This window comes from Glandiceps talaboti, chromosome 22 (assembly GCF_964340395.1).
Source record: "Glandiceps talaboti chromosome 22, keGlaTala1.1, whole genome shotgun sequence".
NCBI lineage: Eukaryota > Metazoa > Hemichordata > Enteropneusta > Spengelidae > Glandiceps > Glandiceps talaboti.
In genome coordinates, this window is record NC_135570.1 from 17,075,322 (window position 1) to 17,098,514 (window position 23,193).

The window sequence follows — 23,193 nt, forward strand, 5'->3', positions numbered from 1 at the left end:
TTCAAACTTGGTACAGGGGCAACGTACTATGGCATACATATGCACGTCAATTTGTTTTATGATACGATCCAATATGGCCGCATAGTAGCCATTTTGTTTGTGAATTTTCCCTGTCCAAAGCCATAACTCAGACATGCTTGAACAGATCTCATTCAAAGTTGGTATTAGCACAGTGTTCTGTGACATACATGTGCATATCCATTTTTGTCGTGATACAATCTGATATGGCTGCCTGGCAGCCATTTTGTTGGCGCAGGTTTCATGTCCAAAGCCATAACTCAGACATGCTTGAACAGGTCCCCCCAAAAAATAGGTAAACTCACTGTCATAAATCGATTTATAAATCCATACAAGCACTGCGACAATTAAAGCAGTCCCTTAACAGACTATTTTCCTTCAGATGTAGGTTAAAACAATAGTGAATGCCAGTATGCGAAACCATATTTGTAAGTGCATACAGCCTATAAGTGAGTGCATACTCTCTACACTAGATTAGAACACTCTTTTACCTGCGCAGTAAAGACGTGCAGTACAAAGACCAGTTTCCAACCTTAAAGCCTCAGTACACTTCACATTCCACAAAAATGTGTCAAGGAGGAATATTGAAAGTGTTTCTGGGTTAATATAATAATGAATAATGTTTTTAATGTATGTTTGGGTTTATTATCTTTTGCAAACACACATATAGTCACGTACATACACACAGTCACACACATACACACACATACACACTGGTCACATACATACACACACATACACACTGGTCACATACATACACACATACACACACAGTCACATACATACACACACATACACACTGGTCACATACATACACACACATACACACTGGTCACATATACATACACAATACATGTGACATACACACATGTATCACCATATGTCCACATATACAATTGTATAATCATGCATACATACATACATGTACATACAATGTAGACACAAGAATGCAGTAGTACCTGACTTAATACAACTTTATTTCAGTAAATAGCAGGCAAAGATCGTAAAAATAGTTGTGAGAGACATTGTTATACTAGTTTTTTCAAGCTTTCAACACAACTTAATGACACAAGACTGGTATGACCTTTATTTACCTACCTTCCCTTTACATTTCTATCACTAAGTCTTTCAGTGTATAACATTGGTAGCAATGATGGGTGGATAACATTATAAAGATTTACTACTAGTATATTGGGAGTAAGAGAGAGTCAATAGTACATCAGTTATATACACAGTGATTGATTGGTTAGACTCCATGCATTTTAAGTAGATTGAACAAAATAAACCATGACCATATTTTGTTGTAGTTCCTGTATTGTGTTTATATCCAAGTAACTAATTGCATGTAAGGTGGCCATGTGTGTTCTCTGTTTCCGGTTTCACTGCTAAATAGTATGTTTGTAAATGCCATCTTATTTTCTGATGCTGTAAAATAAAATTAGCCACAATTCAATGGTAACAAGTTAAAGTGAAAAAGCGTCACAGTTACTATAGTGAGATAACGACATCTATTTATATTCATGTACATGTAACATGAACATATGTGTGAATTCAAATACTCCATTTATTCATGCAATACTCTTAGAGAGAGGTTTATAATGATGATATTGTGACAAGTAGCAGATCTGTCTTTGTATTTTACTAGTTTGATATTACACAGCTTGGCTAAAGATTCATACATGAATATACACATGTACTGTACTACATGTATGTGTTCAGTCATCGAGGAGAGGAAATCATGTTGAAGAGAGTGTCAAGGATCTCAATAGCTTTGACTAAGGGCTTTCCATGATCTCATTACCATGGTAACGCTTCAAAACAAATCAAAACAAACTGGCAGCACAGAGAGATATTTATCTGATATTTGTAAGGCTGATATCATACAACCATTGTACATAATTCATCACTATGAAAAGAATCAGTATCTGTGAAAATAACATTCAAAATGTGATATCAATATATCGTGGGAATGGCATAAATTTAAGTATGCAGTTGTCAAATAATTGGTACATATAGGTATTGACAAATAATTGGTACATGTAGGTATTTACAATAAAATGTCAATATATATATATATATATATATATATATATATATATATATATATATATATATATATATATATATATAAATTCAAATTTTTAGATTCTATTGATATGATTATATGACTGTGTGTGTTATTTTCACTACTTTAATCACCCTCTGAAAACGCACAATAATAATTAATATTCTTATGTTTTTACATCATTGATAAACAGTGGCCTGTTTCCTGCATGGATGACACTGTCCACAGAGAGACTTATTTGTAGGGTGACTGTTTTTGTATTTTGTACTTGAGATAATGTAGAGAAGATGAGACTATAAATAATTTGGTTCTTTATGATATGATGAAAGCATAGAACTACATTAAAAGATATTTGGCAATAAATTATTGTTCAAGGATGTATGAATGGAAAGACTACATGTGGTATATACATGTAGTCTTTCCATTCTACTAAATAGAATTACTTCACAGATAGAATTGCTTAGCTACTGACAATGCTGTGACATTTGATCATGAAAAACTACAGTCGATTTCACAATAACATGTAGTCTATCTGCTAGACCTCGGATGTTCTTCCGATAGAATACGACACACGACCGAACATCGCTATCGAGGATGGAACATCCAAGGTCTAGCAAATGTCATCAGGATATAAATAACTGCCAATCAGAGAACCGTATTAGCGACAAGCACAAACAGAGGACAATAGCTAATTTTTCATGCATATTCATCTTAAGGAGGGGCTTGTAAAAATAACCACCAATGCGTTAACTAAAATGTGTGAATGACAACATCTACACACTCATCAAACACAATTACCATAAACTGATAAGACATAGTAATGATGTAAATGTGTTTGTCAACACGTGTATGCAGAGATTGAAGTATATATATGCATACATGGCCCAAGCCACTAATCTCAATGGAATGTCCGGTCTGAAAATGACATTTGCTAGACTGTTCGGGCAAGCCCTCACTGCGAACTTCGTTCGTTTATAGTATCGAAAGAAAGCCTGAACGTCTAGCAGCAAGACGAAATAACATGCACCTTGTCTGTTTGATAGAACCATGCAGAAACCAATAAAGAAACTGGACATGCTACACACTTTACATGAAATATAGCAAGATTGAATGAATACAGTTTCTTGCTACATTTTGTCTAAGTGAAATGAACTACACATGCCAACATACAGACATCAAATGAACACCGCAAAGGACATTTTACTGGACCGATGGGTGTATTACCTTGAGTGTCTAGTTGGGAAATTGTTCAAATCAAAATGAACTTGCCACTGGTGTGTGATTTGGGTCAAAAAATTCAATTTTTGGTCAAAAAACTTAAACTCAAAAAGTACTGGGCAGATTGGTATTAAATTTGGTGGGAAGTTTTAAGGATGTTCAGATTAAGAATTGTTCACGACATAATGATCCCATCAGTGATATGCAAATTAGCGATAAAAATGTGTCTTTTTGGTCAAAAATCTTTAATTCCATAAGTACTGAGCAGATTGGGCTGAAATATTAAGTATATATAATAATTTCAAAGTGTACGCAAATGTGCCTAGCAACAAGACCACACCCATGGCAACAGCCAAATGATCACATATATTGCAAAGATAACAACAGGGACAAGTGAATGCATTCAAAAAATGTATGTAAATGTGCTTAGTAACAAGACCATGCCCATAACAACAGCTAAATGATCACGTATATTGCAAGGATACATGTAACAACAGGGTTGGATAGGCAACTGTATAATCATTCAGCAAATGAACACCTATACCTAGCATGGATTAGCATGTGGTTAAACATTTTAAAAACTGTACAGTTGTGCTACAACACCATTGGCACTATTTTTATGGAATACAATGTATCTGTAGCATACAAAGTCCAGTCTTTATTATGTTACCCCTTGGCATTAGAGATGATTTAGATACTATAGATAACATTATATTTGCAGTCAGTCAAGGATTGTGTGAAATGTTTTGTTACAAGGTTTACCTTCAATACATGTAATATTAAAATGGTGTTACTATACCAACTATAATTGATACTTTATTGTTTTACACCAGCCTGTGTATTGAGTTTCAAGGTGATATTGTTTTTATTTTACTGTAGAATGAAATATGAAATAATAAAAAACTTACAAAATAGATTACAAAAAAAACAAACTGATTCAAGTTGACCATCCTTCACTTTTATTGCCATAACACCTACTTCCTCCAATTGTAAGGTTTTGGTACAAATGAAGCAAAGATGAAATATCATAACTGTATGATTCAAAAAAGTGCCACCAGGCTGTCTCAACACTATGTCAGTAATATTTGTGGAGAATTCTGTGTCATCCCATCTATGCTATAAATGAGGCCAATTTATTGTCATAAATATTAAATTGTTAATGTTATTAGGTACTCAATCATATGCAGTAGTGACAGTATGTATTTTAAAACAGTCTTTATACATGATCTCTTATCAATTCGGTATTGGACAGTAGTGCATTCAGTATATTGGACAGTAGTGCATTCAGTATATTGGACAGTAGTGCATTCAGTATATTGGACAGTAGTGCATTCAGTATATTGTACAGTAGTGCATTCAGTATATTGGACAGTAGTGCATTCAGTATAACAAAACTATACCATGAAAAAATGATGTTTTTTATTAGGATGTACATTGCAAATTATTTTTGATGGATGATACATGTAGGATCAACTGTAGATACACAGTTATGTAGATGTATTTATGCTTCAAATTTTTCCTCCATTTCGAATCGATTTTTACAAATACTTCATCGTTTCAACGCACTTTATTCTTCATCGCATATCAAAAATGGCATCCGATGGCTATGCAAATTACGTAATCGCATGACCTGTTCCGAGGTCAAGCTTACGTGCAGGTTTCACTGTGTCATGGTTTCTCAACTTAAATTATCAGTTATATTAGCGATGTACATCTTATATCAAATTTAGCTTTAGAACGTAAGTAAACTCTGTCTGAATGTTGTTCCGACATTTTAATTATATTATTAGCTCAGCTTAGCTATAGGCATGGTGCAGTGTCTGTCCGTCAGTCTCTCTCTATCTATCTGTGTGTGTGTGTGTGTGTGTGTGTGTGTGTGTGTGTGTGTGTGTGTGTGTGTGCACAAAAATATAGATATTTAGTGATATGCAAATTAGGTGTAAAAATGTCAAAAACATCTCAAAAAGTACTTGGTCAATGAGACTGAAACTTGGTGAGATGTTTCTAGAAGTGTTATTCTGCAGATTTTCTTCAAAACATTTTGACACAATTGGCCCTAGCAACCATGACCACACCCTTAGCAACAACCAAATGGCAGTATATTTTGCTAAATTAACAACATCATCTGGTAGGCAAGTGAGTAACATTAAAAAATTGTATGCAAATATCCCCAGCAACCTTGACCATGCCCCGGCAGCAAATCGGTTGTATGTTTCACAAAGATAATGGATTCTTAGACCAGTGAATAAACATTAAAAAAGTGTATGCAAATATGCCTAGCAAAAAGACCATCCCCATGGCAACAGCTAAATGATCACATATATTGCAAAAGTAACAACAGAGATTAATAGACAAGTGAATAAACATTCAAAAATGTATGTAACTGTGCCTAGCAACAAGACCATGCCCATAGCAACAGCCAAATGATCACATATATTGCAAAGATATCAACAGGGATTAATAGACAAATGAATAAACATTCAGAAAATGTATGCAAATATACCTACCAACAAGACCATGCCCAAGGCAACAGCCAAATGATCATGTATATTGCAAAGACAACGCCTTGTTGTGACATAGACACGCCTTGTTGTGACATAGGCACGCCTTGTCGTGACATAGACACGCCTTGTCGTGACATAGACATGCCTTGTTGTGACATAGACACGCATTGTCATAACATAGACACGCATTGTCATAACATAGACACCCATTGTCATGACATAGACACGCCTTGTCGTGACATAGACACGCATTGTCATAACATAGACACGCATTGTCATAACATAGACACCCATTGTCATGACATAGACACGCCTTGTCGTGCCATAGACACGCATTGTCATAACATAGACACCCATTGTCATGACATAGACAAGCCTTGTCGTGCCATAGATGCCTGTTGTCGACACGTAGACATGTGCTGTCGTGACATAGAACAATCATATATTCCATATTTTTGGCTTGTGCATGGTATAACAAAACATATTAGAATATAGTGTCAATGTGGGTGCTATTGCCTTTTGGATATGACATGTTTGTTATTCACCGTCCTCACATTGAGCTGATTACCACTTGAACATCATGAACAAACACCCATATTGAAGACAGTAATTCTATGTATTAAGGTACTATTTGTGATGTGAGTAGGATAGATTTGATTCAATGATTGTCAACAACTTAGAAATCATCAAATGTACCGACTAGTATTGTATATGACATTGCTGAGATTCTGGGTGATTGGTGTCTTGTACTTGAAATGAACATGTTGGTGAAATCAGTCATTGAAATGAACAAGACAAATTGCAAGTGTCTTCTACAATCACTATATTCATAAAGCCCCATCACCCTGTCAATTTGAGTTTTTAGTTTATCGTTTAGTTTTGTAAGAATACAAAGTAAGTCTGACATCTTTATAAAGTAAAGAGAAATCATTGCATATGCAGAATTAGAAATAAGATAAACTCTAGTTTAATGGGGTCAGTAGAGAAGTGTTATTTTCAAAGTAAATATACATGTATGTACTTAGTTCATGGTAATGCACACAGTAGTCACTGTTGTATTGTGTTGCATTGCGTTGTCTTGTCTTGTCTTGTTTTGTGTTCTGTTCTGTTCTGTTCTGTTCTTTTATTTATGCGATCAAATTACTAAAAAATAAATGACTAGCTACCCCTTCCCATCTCACCTCACCCCCCCCCCCCTCCATGATGAACGTTTCTTCAGGAACTTATAAAAATATGACAAACAGCAAAACTGATGACCAAAACACTATAGAAGGTCTGAGCATCATGTTGATCATGAAGACATGTTTCCTATGACTTCAGAACAAAGGTATATAGCAACACAGCATACAGATCCTGAAGGACCCTCGTGAGAACTAGAAATGTATACTTGATTTGACCATGGGAGAGATTTATTGATGTCATTTCAGGTATTAGGCACAATAAGTCATTAAGTACAATGTTGTTTGAAGACATCCACCGATGTCCACTGTTACACATTAAGATTAAATATTAATGGTTTTATACTAGACAAGAACAGATTAGCCATACCAACTCCTACATCATAGCTGTCATTCAGTACCTCCATACTTCTTAATCAGCTGTGCCTTCAGGCATTTCATGCATCAAATAACAGACTAACTTCTTGTATATTTTCTGCCGTTAGACGGTTTCCATAACAACCTGTTATGGGCTCAAAGGAAGCCATTTATCATCCGTCTTATAAGGTGGTGTCTATGTGCTGGCCACAAATTTGTTGATAAAACTGCAAGAAATGATAGTGATTCTTCATGTTCAGATATACATGTATTCTGAAGGTTGTTTGTCATGATGTCAACCTGTTGAAGTGTGTCAGGGGTTGTAATGTAATGTTTAATAAAATTCAGGAGTGTATCACAACTCTACACTGTACTGCTGTAAAGAAATTCTAGATGTGATTATTAACGATAAACTTCTCTGTTGATGGTGTTACCATGTAGACATCATTGACTCTCTAAACAGCTTGTATACTTTACATGATGAAGACAAACTAACTCGGTGAGAAACTATATATAACTGTTGGCAAAACAGCCAAGGCTTGAAGTAATAAAATTTAAGTATAGATAATTGAATCTTTACAAATAAAATTTATAATAATATACATGCATGTTAAAAATGAATGTAGAAATACAAGAAGGATGAGAATATGTTATATTAAAATAGGAGTGTAGAAATACAAGAAGAATGAGAATGTGTTATATTAAAATAGGAGTGTACAAATTTGAAATAAATGAATAAAAGATTATAAGAAATTGCCTTCCTGATTGTAATGTTACATGTAAGTTTCATTACCATTATTGTGTGGTGAGCTTTCAAAGATTACTTTAGCTTTAGGAGGTTACAACAACTAGTTATCAAAGAAGGACTTTTACTGTAATAGTGTTGTGGAATAAGCTGAACTAATCTGTTGTAAGAAACCACTAGAGGATAAGACAGTATTTTGTAGAGTAGATGCTAAGTGGTGGGTAAAATGTATTACACAGAAAATAGTAGGTGTATGCTATGTTGTGCTCAGTTTTGCTTCATCAATTTTATCTAATAATAACATGGTCCTGTTAAATAAAGTTCATAAAGCCAAACTATTGGTATCACTATTTTCCTATGGGTTAATTCACTTATGCAAATTTTAATTGTGTAATGACATGGGTTATTTTTCATGTTAGACTTATGAAATGAAGTACTAAGTATGAAAACATATCAATGAGTCACATTAAGCCATCTGTGTAACTAATTCCTGGCTAACTTTCTGCTCAATAATTTACTATATTGTGATTGATTTGTTGTATTTTAGGTATGTATACAGCAAGATTTTATGAATATTATAGAAATTATCTCAACTTCCATACATGGGATCTGTTACAATATTAAGGTAGAATACACCTCAGAGACACATTTCCCTGAAAATCAAACTTCTTCAATTCTGTCCAAAGTTTGTCATTGTTCCTTGTCCTTTTGAAATTATAAAGAATTTGGGGTTTCACTGTCAAAGTCTGTCTTGTTTCCAAAGAAATTAATAATCTGTTATTTCCGATAGAGTTTGATATGTGGTGGCCATATTGGATTCGAGAATGAGTAAAGTTTGATATGTGGTGGCCATATTGGATTCTAGAATGAGTAAAGTTTGATACTAGTATGTGGTGGCCATATTGGATTCTAGAATGAGTAAAGTTTGATATGTTGTGGTCATATTGGATTCTAGAATGAGTAAGGTTTGATATGTGGTGGCCATATTGGATTCTAGAATGAGTAAGGTTTGATCTGTGGTGGCCATATTGGATTCTAGAATGAGTAAGGTTTGATATGTGGTGGCCATATTGGATTCTAGAATGAGTAAGGTTTGATATGTGGTGGCCATATTGGATTCTAGAATGAGTAAGGTTTGATATGTGGTGGCCATATTGGATTCTAGAATGAGTAAAGTTTGATAACATTTTGACCTCTATTTCAAAAGTTTGAATGCTGAACCAACATTGTTTTATTGATTTGAATTGTCAATAGGTCTTAGATTTGAAGTAACAGCAAAAGTTTATAAAGAGTTTATTTCTAAGGCGCATTCTATGTCAGAGTATTGGACTTCAAACTGATATATGAGAGACAACATTGTTCCACTGTTTTGGGTTTTCTACTGGCTCCTATGTTGCTTAAAACACAAACACACACACACACACACACACACACGCACACACACACACACACACACACACACACACACACACACACACACACATGCACGCACGCACGCACGCAGGAAATAACATTTTGAAACTTCATGTGTCTATTTGTGTACAGTAAGGTGAATTCAAAAACTTGGAAGACATTGACATATAGTTTATGACTATTTAGCAGAAGGTTCAGTAGTGCTATAGGGATGTTGCGATGTCTGTCTGTCTGTCTGTCTGTGTGTGTGTGTGTGTGTGTGTGTGTGTGTGTGTGTGTGTGTGTGTGTGTGGACTACTTAACTCAAAAACCGCCTGACCAATTGCCTTGGTATTTGGTGGGGAGATTACTTTTGGTGTCTAGTTAGGAAATTATTCAAATGAAAATGATTGCAACACAGGTACATGTACGTGATTTGGGTATCATTTTTTGGTAAAAACAACAAAACTTAAACTCAAAGTATTAGGCAGAGTGGTTTGAAATTTGGTGGGAACATTCTTATGTGTGTGTCGATTAAGAATTGTTCATGACACGATTCCATCAGTGAATGCAAATTAGGCCTAAAAATGTGTCTTTTTGGTAACAAATCTTTACTTCCAAAACTGCTTAGCAGATTAGGTTGAAATTTAATAGGGATGCATCTGGGGTGTATAGATGAAGAAATATTAAGCCTATAATGAGCTCATCAGTGATATGCAAATTAGGTGTAAAAATGTTCATTTTGGTCAAAAAGTTATCTCAAAATATACTTGGTCAATGAGACTGAAACTTGGTTAGATGTTTCTGGAAGATTCTGCAGATTTTCTTCAAAACATTTTGACACAATTGGCCCTAGCAACCATGAAATGGCAGTATAATTTGCTAAAATAACAACATCATCTGGTAGGCAAGTGAGTAAATGTTAAAAAAATGTATGCAACTATCCCTTGCAACCATGACCATGCCCATAGCAACAGCCAAATGGTGGTGTACTACACAAAGATAACAACAGGGATTCCAGTGAACAAACATTCAAAAAGTGTATGCAAATGTGCCTAGCAAAAAGACCACGCCCATGGCAACAGCCAAATGATCACATATATTGCAAAGATAACAGGGATTACTAGACAAGTGACTAAACATTCTAAAAATGTATGCAAATGTGCCTAGCAACAAGATCACACCTATAGCAACAGCCAAATGATCACATATATTGCAAATCTAACAGCAGGGATTCATAGACAAGTGAACGAACATTGATAAAATGTATGTAAATATGTCTAGCAACATGATCACACCCATAGCCAAATCGTTGCATATATTACAAAGATAACAGCAGGGTTGGATAGGCAAATGGATAGTCATTCAGCAGATGAACACCTATACCTAGCATGGCTCACCATGTGGATCCAGATAAACATTTTTAAAAACTGTATAGTTGTGCTACAGCGCCATTGGTGCTATTTTTTTAAAATAATGACAACATGTAGGAAACACCAAGTCTTGAAAAATGTACAGTCATATTTATTGTAATTTGTAGTGTGAAAAAAATGCTTGTATAATCTGGCTTGACCCCTTGTCACTAAAGTAGAATTTAAACAGAAAAATAACTCCATAGAATCAGCAGATAGGTTTATGGAATGTTAGAATGAATAATTGTAACAAAAGGTACAAGTTGTGTGTTAGTATTTGTATAAGTACATCGGTGTTTGACAGAGTGTGAAAAACGATGAATGGTGTCTGTATTCAACTGTCTTGTCCAAAAGTTACAAAACAAGACCTTCTTGTCATTGGTCTGTCCACCATGGTGATCTTAGCCCCCCAAAAAAGAATTGTTTCTGGTAAGGACATTTTGTATAAAGAGTTGGGTTGACGAGATTTTTATTTTTTTTAATTCTCAACAAACCTGTCACTCAATTTCTATTTATGGCAGTTACTGTTCTTTTTATTTAGTACTTTTAGAGCTAGTGTGTATGTGGGGGCAGATGGCATTTGTTTATTCATGATTGGCTCTGCAGTTGTCTTAACTGAAGTATGGAGGGTTATTTTTATGTTTCTGCCCAGATCTGCAGGCAGGACAAACACACACAAAAGACAGACACTGACCGGAAACAATACTTTCTTTTTTGGCCTTATAGGACGTGTTTTTGCATATGAAATAAAGAACTAGAGGTGACTAACTGTTGCTAACATGGCAACAGATAGAATAAAAGTGTGTTACTATGAAACCATACAAGTTGAGTAAGAATGTGAAGGAGGTAATGACAGATGACATGGCTTGTCTTGCTGACAATAGACAATGTTTGATGTTTTACCTTACTACATGACAGTCAAAATGGACTAGGATTGTTACAGTAGCAATAATATTATTACAAACTAATGAAGTGGTGAGCTAAGTTAAGGATTAAGTAAATAGCTACATGTATGTTCCGTAATAAATGTGACGGCTGTCAAAATTAGTGAAGGTACACAATTTTGATTTGTTTAGATAATTTTGTACACACTTGAAATATAAGTGAATGAGGGAACTGACTTGATATGTGCTGAGGTCTATTCACAGAGGTTTGGACAAATTAGTGAATGAGGGAACTGACTTGATATGTGCTGAGGTCTATTCACAGAGGTTTGGACAAATTAGTGAATGAGGGAACTGACTTGATGTGTGCTGAGGTCTATTCACAGAGGTTTGGACAAATTAGTGAATGAGGGAACTGACTTGATATGTGCTGAGGTCTATTCACATAGGTTTGGACAAATTAGTGAATGAGGGAACTGACTTGATAAGTGCTGAGGTCTATTCACAGAGGTTTGGACAAATTAGTGAATGAGGGAACTGACTTGATATGTGCTGAGGTCTATTCACATAGGTTTGGACAAATTAGTGAATGAGGGAACTGACTTGATAAGTGCTGAGGTCTATTCACAGAGGTTTGGACAAATTAGTGAATGAGGGAACTGACTTGATAAGTGCTGAGGTCTATTCACAGAGGTTTGGACAAATTAGTGAATGAGGGAACTGACTTGATGTGTGCTGAGGTCTATTCACAGAGGTTTGGACAAATTAGTGAATGAGGGAACTGACTTGATATGTGCTGAGGTCTATTCACATAGGTTTGGACAAATTAGTGAATGAGGGAACTGACTTGATATGTGCTGAGGTCTATTCACAGAGGTTTGGACAAATTAGTGAATGAGGGAACTGACTTGATATGTGCTGAGGTCTATTCACAGAGGTGTGGACAAATTAGTGAATGAGGGAACTGACTTGATATGTGCTGAGGTCTGTTCACAGAGGTTTGGACAAATTAGTGAATGAGGGAACTGACTTGATATGTGCTGAGGTCTATTCACAGAGGTTTGGACAAATTAGTGAATGAGGGAACTGACTTGATATGTGCTGAGGTCTATTCACAGAGGTTTGGACAAATTAGTGAATGAGGGAACTGACTTGATATGTGCTGAGGTCTATTCACAGAGGTTTGGACAAATTAGTGAATGAGGGAACTGACTTGATATGTGCTGAGGTCTGTTCACAGAGGTTTGGACAAATTAGTGAATGAGGGAACTGACTTGATATGTGCTGAGGTCTGTTCACAGAGGTTTGGACAAATTAGTGAATGAGGGAACTGACTTGATATGTGCTGAGGTCTATTCACAGAGGTTTGGACAAATTAGTGAATGAGGGAACTGACTTGATATGTGCTGAGGTCTGTTCACAGAGGTTTGGACAAATTTGCCAATACTGACTCAGTAAGTCAGGCAGCAACTTTTAAAATTAATAGCTCAGCAATTATTGGGGAGGTTTTATTTCAAATGAATTACACAGTCAGCTAAATTTCACTAAATATTTCACTTAATATTACAACATATGTAGAATGCAGATCTCACAATGTGCATATACATGTATGTAATGTTACACATATTGTGACATGCATTCATACTTTACATAAAGCATGCATGCATACACACATAAATACACACACACACACGCATACACACACACACACACACACGCATGCACACACACACACATACACACAGAGACACATACACAGTTACTCAGTACTCCACCACCTTTCTGTTGATATTCATTTTGACTACTTTCAATGGTGTCTGATATCAAACACTATATTCAAAGTAACCCCTGTACTTGTTTCATTTATTTCAAAGAAAACCTATCTTATTTTGTCACTGTTTTGTTTTGTTTTTAGTCGAGGTATAGGATCAAGGGGAGAGAATCACCCATTACCAGAGAAAGCAGATGATGATCCCTATCCATATATAGGAACTGTACAAGAGGCAATAAATAGCTATGTAACGCCATCCTCTAGTGGCAGATCTTCTCCAACCTTAGATGCTCAATATGAAAGTTTTTTATCTACGTCAAATGGTTGGACGACGGGAAATTCCACAGAAAGGAGCAGCCTTTTCTCATGGACTGATGATGTAAGTTAAGATAATAAAGGTTTTTTCATTTTCTCAAATTTTAGCGCAGTATATTTCTGTCTCTCATTTATATGATAATCTACCCGTTTCAATTTTAAGGAATATTTTAAGATTTTTAATCTTAACATAAACAATAAAAGACAAAAAGAGATGTTTTGATGACATATTTACATTAGAAACAAACTTAACCTAAGGGAAGATCTCAAAATGCCACACAAGCTCAATGAACAAACTTTGTTCACTTAGGGTGAGGGGCTCAAGTGTCAATGCGATTGCTAAACTTCATTTTTGCACTTCTAACCAAATTCAAAAAACGTTCACGCCTTCAATGATAATAACAGGTTGTGTATTTCCTACTGAGATGTCAATAAGTTAATGAAAATTTGCTTCTCAATATGATAGACTGTGGCAGTGCTGGGTTTCTGGTAGTAGTTTAATGTGTTTACCATCATGTTTTAACATTACATCGATCATAGTGGGGTGACCACTACAATTTTCATCATGGTTTATTTCATATATAAATGTGTCATTGTCACACTTGTGAACATTCATTTAGGGGAAGGGGAAGGGGAAGGGGAAGGGGATTTTGTTCTAAATGAAAGAAGTTCGTATATTGATCTTGTGCGAGATTGTGCGATTGTCCCTAACTGGATCACAGTGTTGCACTCAGAACTGTTCACTTATATGAACTGTCATCTATGATCTGCAAAAACTTGACCAGTAAAATTTAGTAAATTTGATAAATATACATTTATTTACAAATAATGTCTCTTGTGCAGGTTAAGTCCAGCAGACAGACACAGAGACACATGTACAGACATATATACATACAGACACAGAGACACATGTACAGACATACATACATACATACATACATACATACATACATACATACATACATACATACATACATACATGTATACATACATACATACATACATACATACATACATACATACACATACACACATACATACATACATACATACATACATACATACATACAGACAGACAGACACAGAGACACATGTACATACAGACACACATACATATATACATACATACATACTGTTACGGTAGAAATTACCAAAATAGAAATAAAGTGAAGTATACGCCATGGAGTTTGAAGAAAGGAATTTTACTGCAACCTCAAAATTAATTAACTATTTACACAAATAAATGGCTAAGAATGAAATAAAGTTTACAAGTATTACTACTAAATAAATAACTAATACCTTGCTTGGTCGAGAGCACAGTGTAATCAAAAGTTACTGTAATTTCGAGGGTTCGCCGCAGAACAGTCTTGAAAAGTGTCAATGAGTTCGAAGGAGTTCACAGTATAGTTCAGTTGTACGATAGATTAAGTCCGAAAATTGTTTACGTTAGAAGTCTACACATGTACAGTTGACTGACGTGGCAATATGCAAATACATCGACGAGGCAAAATTGTACCTTTTTCCATCCAGCACTTCAGAGCCGTAAGCTTCAACTTTTACCAACTTTCAGCACTTTTCCTCAGTCTTGCACTCCGCTAGTCATTTCAGGCTTTCATCCTTCAAGTACTCCGATTCTAATGGCTATCTCCCTTCTCGTCTTGTCCACTCGGATGTTTCCAGTCTCTGCTGAAATCTCGAGCTGTACTCTCTTATATAGTGACTTAACATCTGGCTAAAGTATTTGCATCTTGCATTCCAGGAACAGCTTCACCTGGGCGAATGAGGGCGCTGTCAAATGTGACCTACTTTGAACATGTAACGCATACCCTCATTAATTTAAATACGTCCTCTCGACCAAGACATCTCTCTCGACCAAGCTCGTTAAGTTAATTTTAAATAAATACATTTACAAAATGTGGGCATCATAACAATACATACATGTATACATACATACATACATACATACATACATACATACATACATACATACATACATACATACATACATACATACATACATACATACATACATACATACATACATACATACATACATACATACAGACAGACACAGAGACACATGTACATACAGACACACATACATATATGTACATACAGACACAGAGACACATATACATACAGACACACATACATATATACATACATACATACATGTACAGACACAGAGACACATGTACATACACACACATACATATATACATGCAGACACAGACACATGTACATGTACATACAGACACACATACATACATACATACATACATACATACATACATACATACATACATACATACATACAGACACACATACATACATACATACATACATACATACATACATACATACATACATGCATACATACATACATACATACATACATACATACATACATACATACATACATACAGGCATACAGACATACAGACACATGTACATACATACACACATACATACATATATACACTCATACTTAGTCCATACATGCATATGCATGCACACAGTCAGTGTATTGAAAGTGCTTGAATTCTTTATCAATATAGGAGTTTGACAAAAGAGCAGCTCGGACAGTCCGGCGAATGTTTGATGAAATAGACTGTACACTGTTTGAAGACACAAAGACAGTCAGTCAGCAATTAGCCCAGGAATGCAAAGATTGGAAAACAAGATTTCCGCATCTAAGGTAAGGCAGGATTAGAGGCTTTTTGTGGTTGTATGAAAATACATTTACTATATGCCCTACGTGTACATTGTAAGTCACAATGTGACCTCAATGCATGCTAGCCTATGTAGTCTACAGATAGACTACCTCTACACCAATTCAATGCACCAATGACACACAGCAAATTCTTGTTACATGCAAAAATTTATTGTGCCCCCTATTCTTTACTATGTGGTAATTCACAAGAAACATCATTTTTTTATCCTTTTGCCCACAGAAACAAAACAATGTTGTCATTATTAGATGTAATACTGTGTAGCAAGGCTGCTGTACTCTATCTACAGAAACATGCTTTAACCCTGTATAATGAGTCAAGGCAATTGATATAAAAGAACCAAATACATTATTTTATTGTCACAAAGATATGTCAAAAACTGTGTGCTCAGCTTTACTGTGTGATTACCAAGGGTTATTTAGAGGTCAAATCTATATGAATGTCCAGTTCAATAATACAGAGCAGTCTGTTTTATAACAAAGGTATAGTGATGACTTGTCAAATAATGGTTGTGCCTTGATCATTTTATAGTCATAGACTTGATAATCCCCTGTGACTAATTATAGTGTCAACCCTTTTAAGATGGGCAAAATATAATTTATTTGTACATTAATATTGACAAGGTTGTTCATAAATTATTACAATAGAATTTTATTTTTTTGACCTTGAATACGCCGTATTCCGGTTATCGAAGAAGCCCCGAAAAGATAAAAGATATGATTGTTTGGCCACTAGGGGCGCTGTTTTAGAACCGGAAGTGAGGGCCAGAATTGTAGAGCATAGAGTCTATAGGCATCGTAACCACTGACTAAAGATTTTCTGTCATTCCCCGTAACTTTACGCTATAATATTGCATTATCGCCCATCAAATAACGAAATAGCAAATTAACCTCTTGTTCTCCTAATATTTCGCGTAAGTTTGGCTCTGCAATTCGACCGTGAGGAAAACCCAAAAGTAGCAACATTTTGAAACGGGTAGTACACTGACATCTCACTCACGTTTTCAGTGTGACCTCGTCCATTTGCGTTACCGTTGGAGAAATTGTAGCGATTGCTTCCAGTCAAACATCGGAACGGAAAAAGGTACAAAAACAGAGGAAAGAACCCTCAAAATCACAATATACGCTACAGTTATTGCAGCTTGTATAAAACCAATCTGATTAAAATCCGATGTAGATGTCGGCTAATCGTTCATTGCTATTTTACTTTCGTTATTGTGCCTGAATTGACCTTCGTGGTACATGTTTGATCGCCTCCTCTACCGATCAGGACAAAAACGTAAACATGTACCACGAAGGTCAATTCAGGCAAAATAACGAAGGTAAAATAGCAATGAACGATCAGCCGACATGTACATCGGATTTTAATCAGATCGGTATGAGACATGGTATGATGAGTGAACCACGTAAACGTTACATGGAAGGCCGATTCATTGAAGGGGTGGGCGGTGTGGTACATCAATCATAATAACAATATTTATGATTCGTTGCCGACTTCAATGGGTTTTTTTATACACTGATGGTCCTGAATAAAGAATAGCAAGCTAATCAAAGTGTGACAGTAAAGATGAGTATATCAATACAAATATGTTTATGCCAACTTATAACCAGTACATGAAATGTTTTTTTCCGGACAAAGTTTTATGATTTCACCCGTGGTGCTACACCACTGTTCTAATAAACAAGAAAGGCCTAAGTATGCGGCGACATCAGTTACAATATAAACATGTGGCTTGGTAATTGTCGACCGAACTCTCAATATTGCAATGACTGTAGCTGGAAGCTGTTCAATCTGATTAAAATCCGATGTAGATGTCGGCTAATCGTTCATTGCTATTTTACCTTCGTTATTTTGCCTGATATTATTTTTCTTGGTACATGTTTACATTTTTTAGCCTGATCGTAGAGGAGGCGATCAGGCAAGCTAAAAAATGTAAACATGTACCAAGAAGGTCAATTCAGGCAAAATAACGAAGGTAAAATAGCAATGAACGATCAGCCAACATCTACATCGGATTTTAATCAGATTGGAAGCTGTTGTCAGATTTGTAATTTTCTAATCGTTCTTTTGTCAAGCAACAGACACCAGTAAGGTAAAGAAATATGTTTATCATGTCTACATCGGGTATATTTCGAAGGTCCTCCGTCCAACTTTCAATGTTTCCGCTGTCGATTAGTTCTATCTTTTGATGCTTGACATCCACTATTCGTCTCCTCTTCCGTTCTCTCAGAAAATTATCATTTTCTAGTGTTTCAAGACCAAGGTTGACAGCATTTCTGGCGATATCTAGTAGATTTAGAAGTAGTAATTTTCCACTCTTTTATGAATGCACGGAGTTCTTTTACGCCCATTTTGTTGACAGCTTCATACATCGCCATACTATTAGATGCCATGACGAAAATTCTGGCCCTCACTTTGTCAGATATGGTGCGCCCTCTCGCGATACTTTCCTGCGAAACAACCGGAAGTTCGATAACCGGAATACGCCGTATTGGATAATCACCGTTAGAATAGATATAGCAACTGATAATAAGTATCTGCTTCTGTTTGTCTGAAGTGGCTTGATATTTCTCAAAATTTCATGGGAGTTTAATTCCAGTAGACCCTTTGATTATATAATATATATAGAACTCTGAGTTTAATTCCAGTAGACCCTTTGATTATATAATATATATAGAACTCTGAGTTTAATTCCAGTAGACCCTTTGATTATATAATATATATAGAACTCTGAGTTTAATTCCAGTAGACCCTTTGATTATGTAATATATATAGAACTCTGAGTTTAATTCCAGTAGACCCTTTGATTATATAATATATATAGAACTCTGAGTTTAATTCCAGTAGACCCTTTGATTATATAATATATATAGAACTCTGAGTTTAATTCCAGTAGACCCTTTGATTATATAATATATATAGAACTCTGAGTTTAATTCCAGTAGACCCTTTGATTATATAATATATATAGAACTCTGAGTTTAATTCCAGTAGACCCTTTGATTATATAATATATAATATGTGTATAGAACTCTGTTGGAAAGTAGAAATGGCATAATTTCAAAGCAATCTTTAGAAGGAATGTCAACAAAACAGAGAGTATCATGTACATGTGTACAAGTGAGGTGTGTTGCTCTTGAAAAAACAATTTATAAATGATTCTTGTTTTGTTGATAATTAGATATTATCCCCCAATAGTTTTAATTGTTCATCCAAGGAAAATACGGGTGACCTAAGGGGTGTATGTCACTGTTCATCCAAGGAAAATACGAGTGACCTAAGGGGTCTGTCACTATGTTCATCCAAGGAAAATACGAGTGACCTAAGGGGTCTGTCACTATGTTCATCCAAGGAAAATACGAGTGACCTAAGGGGTCCATGTCACTATGTTCATCCAAGGAAAATACAAGTGACCTAAGGGGTCCATGTCACTGTTCATCCAAGAAAAATACGAGTGACCTAAGGGATCTATGTCACTATGAGCCGATAGGAAGAATAACATAATTAGCTGCACCAGTAATATCAAAGAAAAATCGGGGAAAGTAATGGAAATTTTGAATGTTTTGGCTCATATTTTGAACACAACAGAACCAGTGGCATAGACACACATTGTTGTGACACAGACACACATTGTTGTGACATAGACACACATTGTTGTGATGTAGACACACATTGTTGTGATGTGGTATGACCAGAGTGTATATATTCCATATTTTATGCATGGTGTAATGGTGGTTATTTTCAAATAACATTGTTAGTATAATTTACTCAATAAATATTACAAATAATCAAACACCATGGACCTGTAAAGATGGTTAAATGCCGGATCTATAGGATATAATTTGTATTTATCTGTTCACACATTTAGAGCTGTTTTTGGTATCACATTTCATGGTGCAAAATCGACGCTTAGTAAGCTCGCGACAGCTGACGCGCTCTGCTGCTTGGCATGCTTGAGCTCAAACGTATTCCTTGCTTAAACTTGTAATACAGAGGGGTAGGACACGTCATCGAATAAACCAATCAGGACACTTCAAATCGAACATGTGACCCATGAATTTTCTCTCGAAGCTTGATACCACCTGCTGCCCTCTGGTGGTGAGATATATATTTCGCATGTTGCAGTACATTGTGGCGTTTACGGGACAGTAAAACAGATTGCCGAAACAGCATATTATATTAACTGAAGCTCCGAAACGGTGCGTCTTTTGCGAGGGATATAAACAAAAACACAATTGATAATATCTTGGTTTAATCAATATTTGGTGCCGTAGAGTTGCGGTAGGCAGGAACACACAGTCGATTCCGGTCTATATTATTTTCATAAAATTACGTAAAAATAATCATTAAACATTAGTCATCATATCTGTGTCTCTTCAAAATATACCTTTGGATGAAAGAGAAAATGTAACAACATCATTTGACTGAGTAAACAAATACTCGTAAGTTTGCCCGAAACAGAAAGCATCCAAGATTCAAATCATTCGATCTCGCGATCGCGCGACAAGACAGAGAAGTAAATTCTACGGCCATTGGGGGGCGTTATTCAATCGATACACTCCACAGCAGTGTCCCGTATATTCTATTTATATTCCAGCACGATTTGATCGAGTTAAATATATGTATTTCTCTGCGTATTATAATTATATATTAATTATCGATTCAAGATACTGATATTTATAAACAAGAACTTGACGGAACTTGTTGATGTTGTCTATATTTATGGCGTTATTCAATATTGTTATAGACACCAGAATTGTTGCCTCAAGCCCTTGATTTGCTGAAAAAGAAAGGACACTTTGGTGTTCTTTTTCATTGAAAGATTGAAACCACATCGCCCTCGTTCACACACGGACGCTTTCTGTTTCGAGCAAACTTACGAGTATTTGTTTAATCCGTCTGCAGAAAAAGGATAGAGGTGATTGTTCTCAGTCAAATGTAGTCATACAGGTTTTACTGTCAACATTGAGTTGAAGACAAAGCTTTAAATTGAAAGATGGTACTGTAAAACATTAGATATATACTCCAGCCAACCCTTTCAAAGATGACAATAGTAAACTTGTATTAGACTTTCTAGCGCCCTCAACCTATAGAAATGTCAAACTTTTGTTTTGTAAAAACTATCATAACCAAATCCTATTGATTGTGGTATTGAGGGCTATTTTACATACATTTCTATTAAAAATATGAAACTAGGTGTAATAATTTTGTAGAACCTTTCTGATTCCTTCCATATATTATAGAAATGAAACACCATTTGTTTTTAAAATACTGGTTGTACAAAATCCCATCGACAGCAATAAAGTGGAGTGTTGAAATAGATAGACAAACCATTGCTATATATGTGTGTCTAAACATTTGCTTTTCTTATCATACAGAATTCTGGGACTACAGATGCTGACACCAATGGATGCAGGTTACCAGCTTATTCCACAGGCAATGAGACCCAGTGTCTTGCAAGATGTTGGTGAAAATGAAATGGCCGTCTGCGGTACCTCTGATACTCAGGAGTAAGTTTCAAATTGATATTATTATCAAGCTTACTTATCAAGCACCTTTAACATACTTTATATTGACATGTTGGGAATGTGTTAGTTACTTTTTTTGAAATTTGAAAAAAAAAGATATATGTGTGAAAGACTGCCATTGATTTTTGTATACAGCCAAATGAGGCAAATGTGTACAAACACACATGTACCTGATTGTACAGATTTCCTTTCCAGTTTGTGACTTGTAGACTAAAAGATTCATCATTGTGTATACCCGGGCCTGTAATCACTTGTTACAAACTAAATTGCTATACTACTTACAAATGAGTGATTGTCATTAAACAGGAGTGCCATTGACAACAGATCTTTCTGTCTGTAGGACTACCTGACAGGGCTAAGTTGTAAACTCACTATATCACATCACTATGGAACCAGCCAAAAAATATAAAAGAGCTTGATAGGTCAAGTGATTTACAAAGGTATAACACTCAAACGGTTCAAAGTTTTAGTGAAACTGACAAGGCCTTCCCAGTCAGTCCATGGTATATCCCAAAGTCACCCAGGACCAGCACCTTCATGCAGTGTGTGTTATTTCCTATACTCTTTTTACCACTAGGGATAACAAAAAGACAATATGTAAGTTATATTTGAACTGTGTATGTATATTTTACAGACTTCTGATACAGGGTTATCATGTAGTAGCAACAGAGGCACCCTCAATAGACGTGTCATTACAATCACGAACCACCTCACCAAATCATCAATATTCACATCTCGAGGAAGAAATATTTGAAGCTGATGGCTGTGTTGAGGAATATTTAGCTTACGATAAAATGGGGTAAGTTTTGTCTTTGATTACAAATGTTGTGTGTAGATGTGGAGTAATGTGTTATAAAGAGGGACATGTCATGCTCATGTGGTTATTTTTCATCAAACATTAAAATATATGCTTGATGGTCAGTAAAACCATGTCTCTTATCAGTATATTGCCTGTAGTACATTGCCTGTAGTATATTGCCTGTAGTACATTGCCTGTAGTATATTGCCTGTAGTATATTACCTGTAGTACATTGCCTGTAGTATATTGCCTGTAGTATACTGCCTGTAGTATAT

General features: G+C 35.5%; 1 protein-coding gene across 1 annotated transcript in view; it reads left to right on the top strand.

The window, feature by feature from the left end:
• The window catches only part of LOC144452023 (protein FAM149B1-like), a 91,749-nt gene that overhangs the window by 48,632 nt on the left and 19,924 nt on the right, over positions 1–23,193 (top strand). The window contains exons 2-5 of the mRNA XM_078143020.1: positions 13,689–13,923; positions 16,418–16,557; positions 21,970–22,101; positions 22,754–22,918. Coding sequence (XP_077999146.1) covers positions 13,689–13,923; positions 16,418–16,557; positions 21,970–22,101; positions 22,754–22,918 — 672 coding nt within the window. The remainder of the gene's footprint in view (positions 1–13,688; positions 13,924–16,417; positions 16,558–21,969; positions 22,102–22,753; positions 22,919–23,193) is intronic.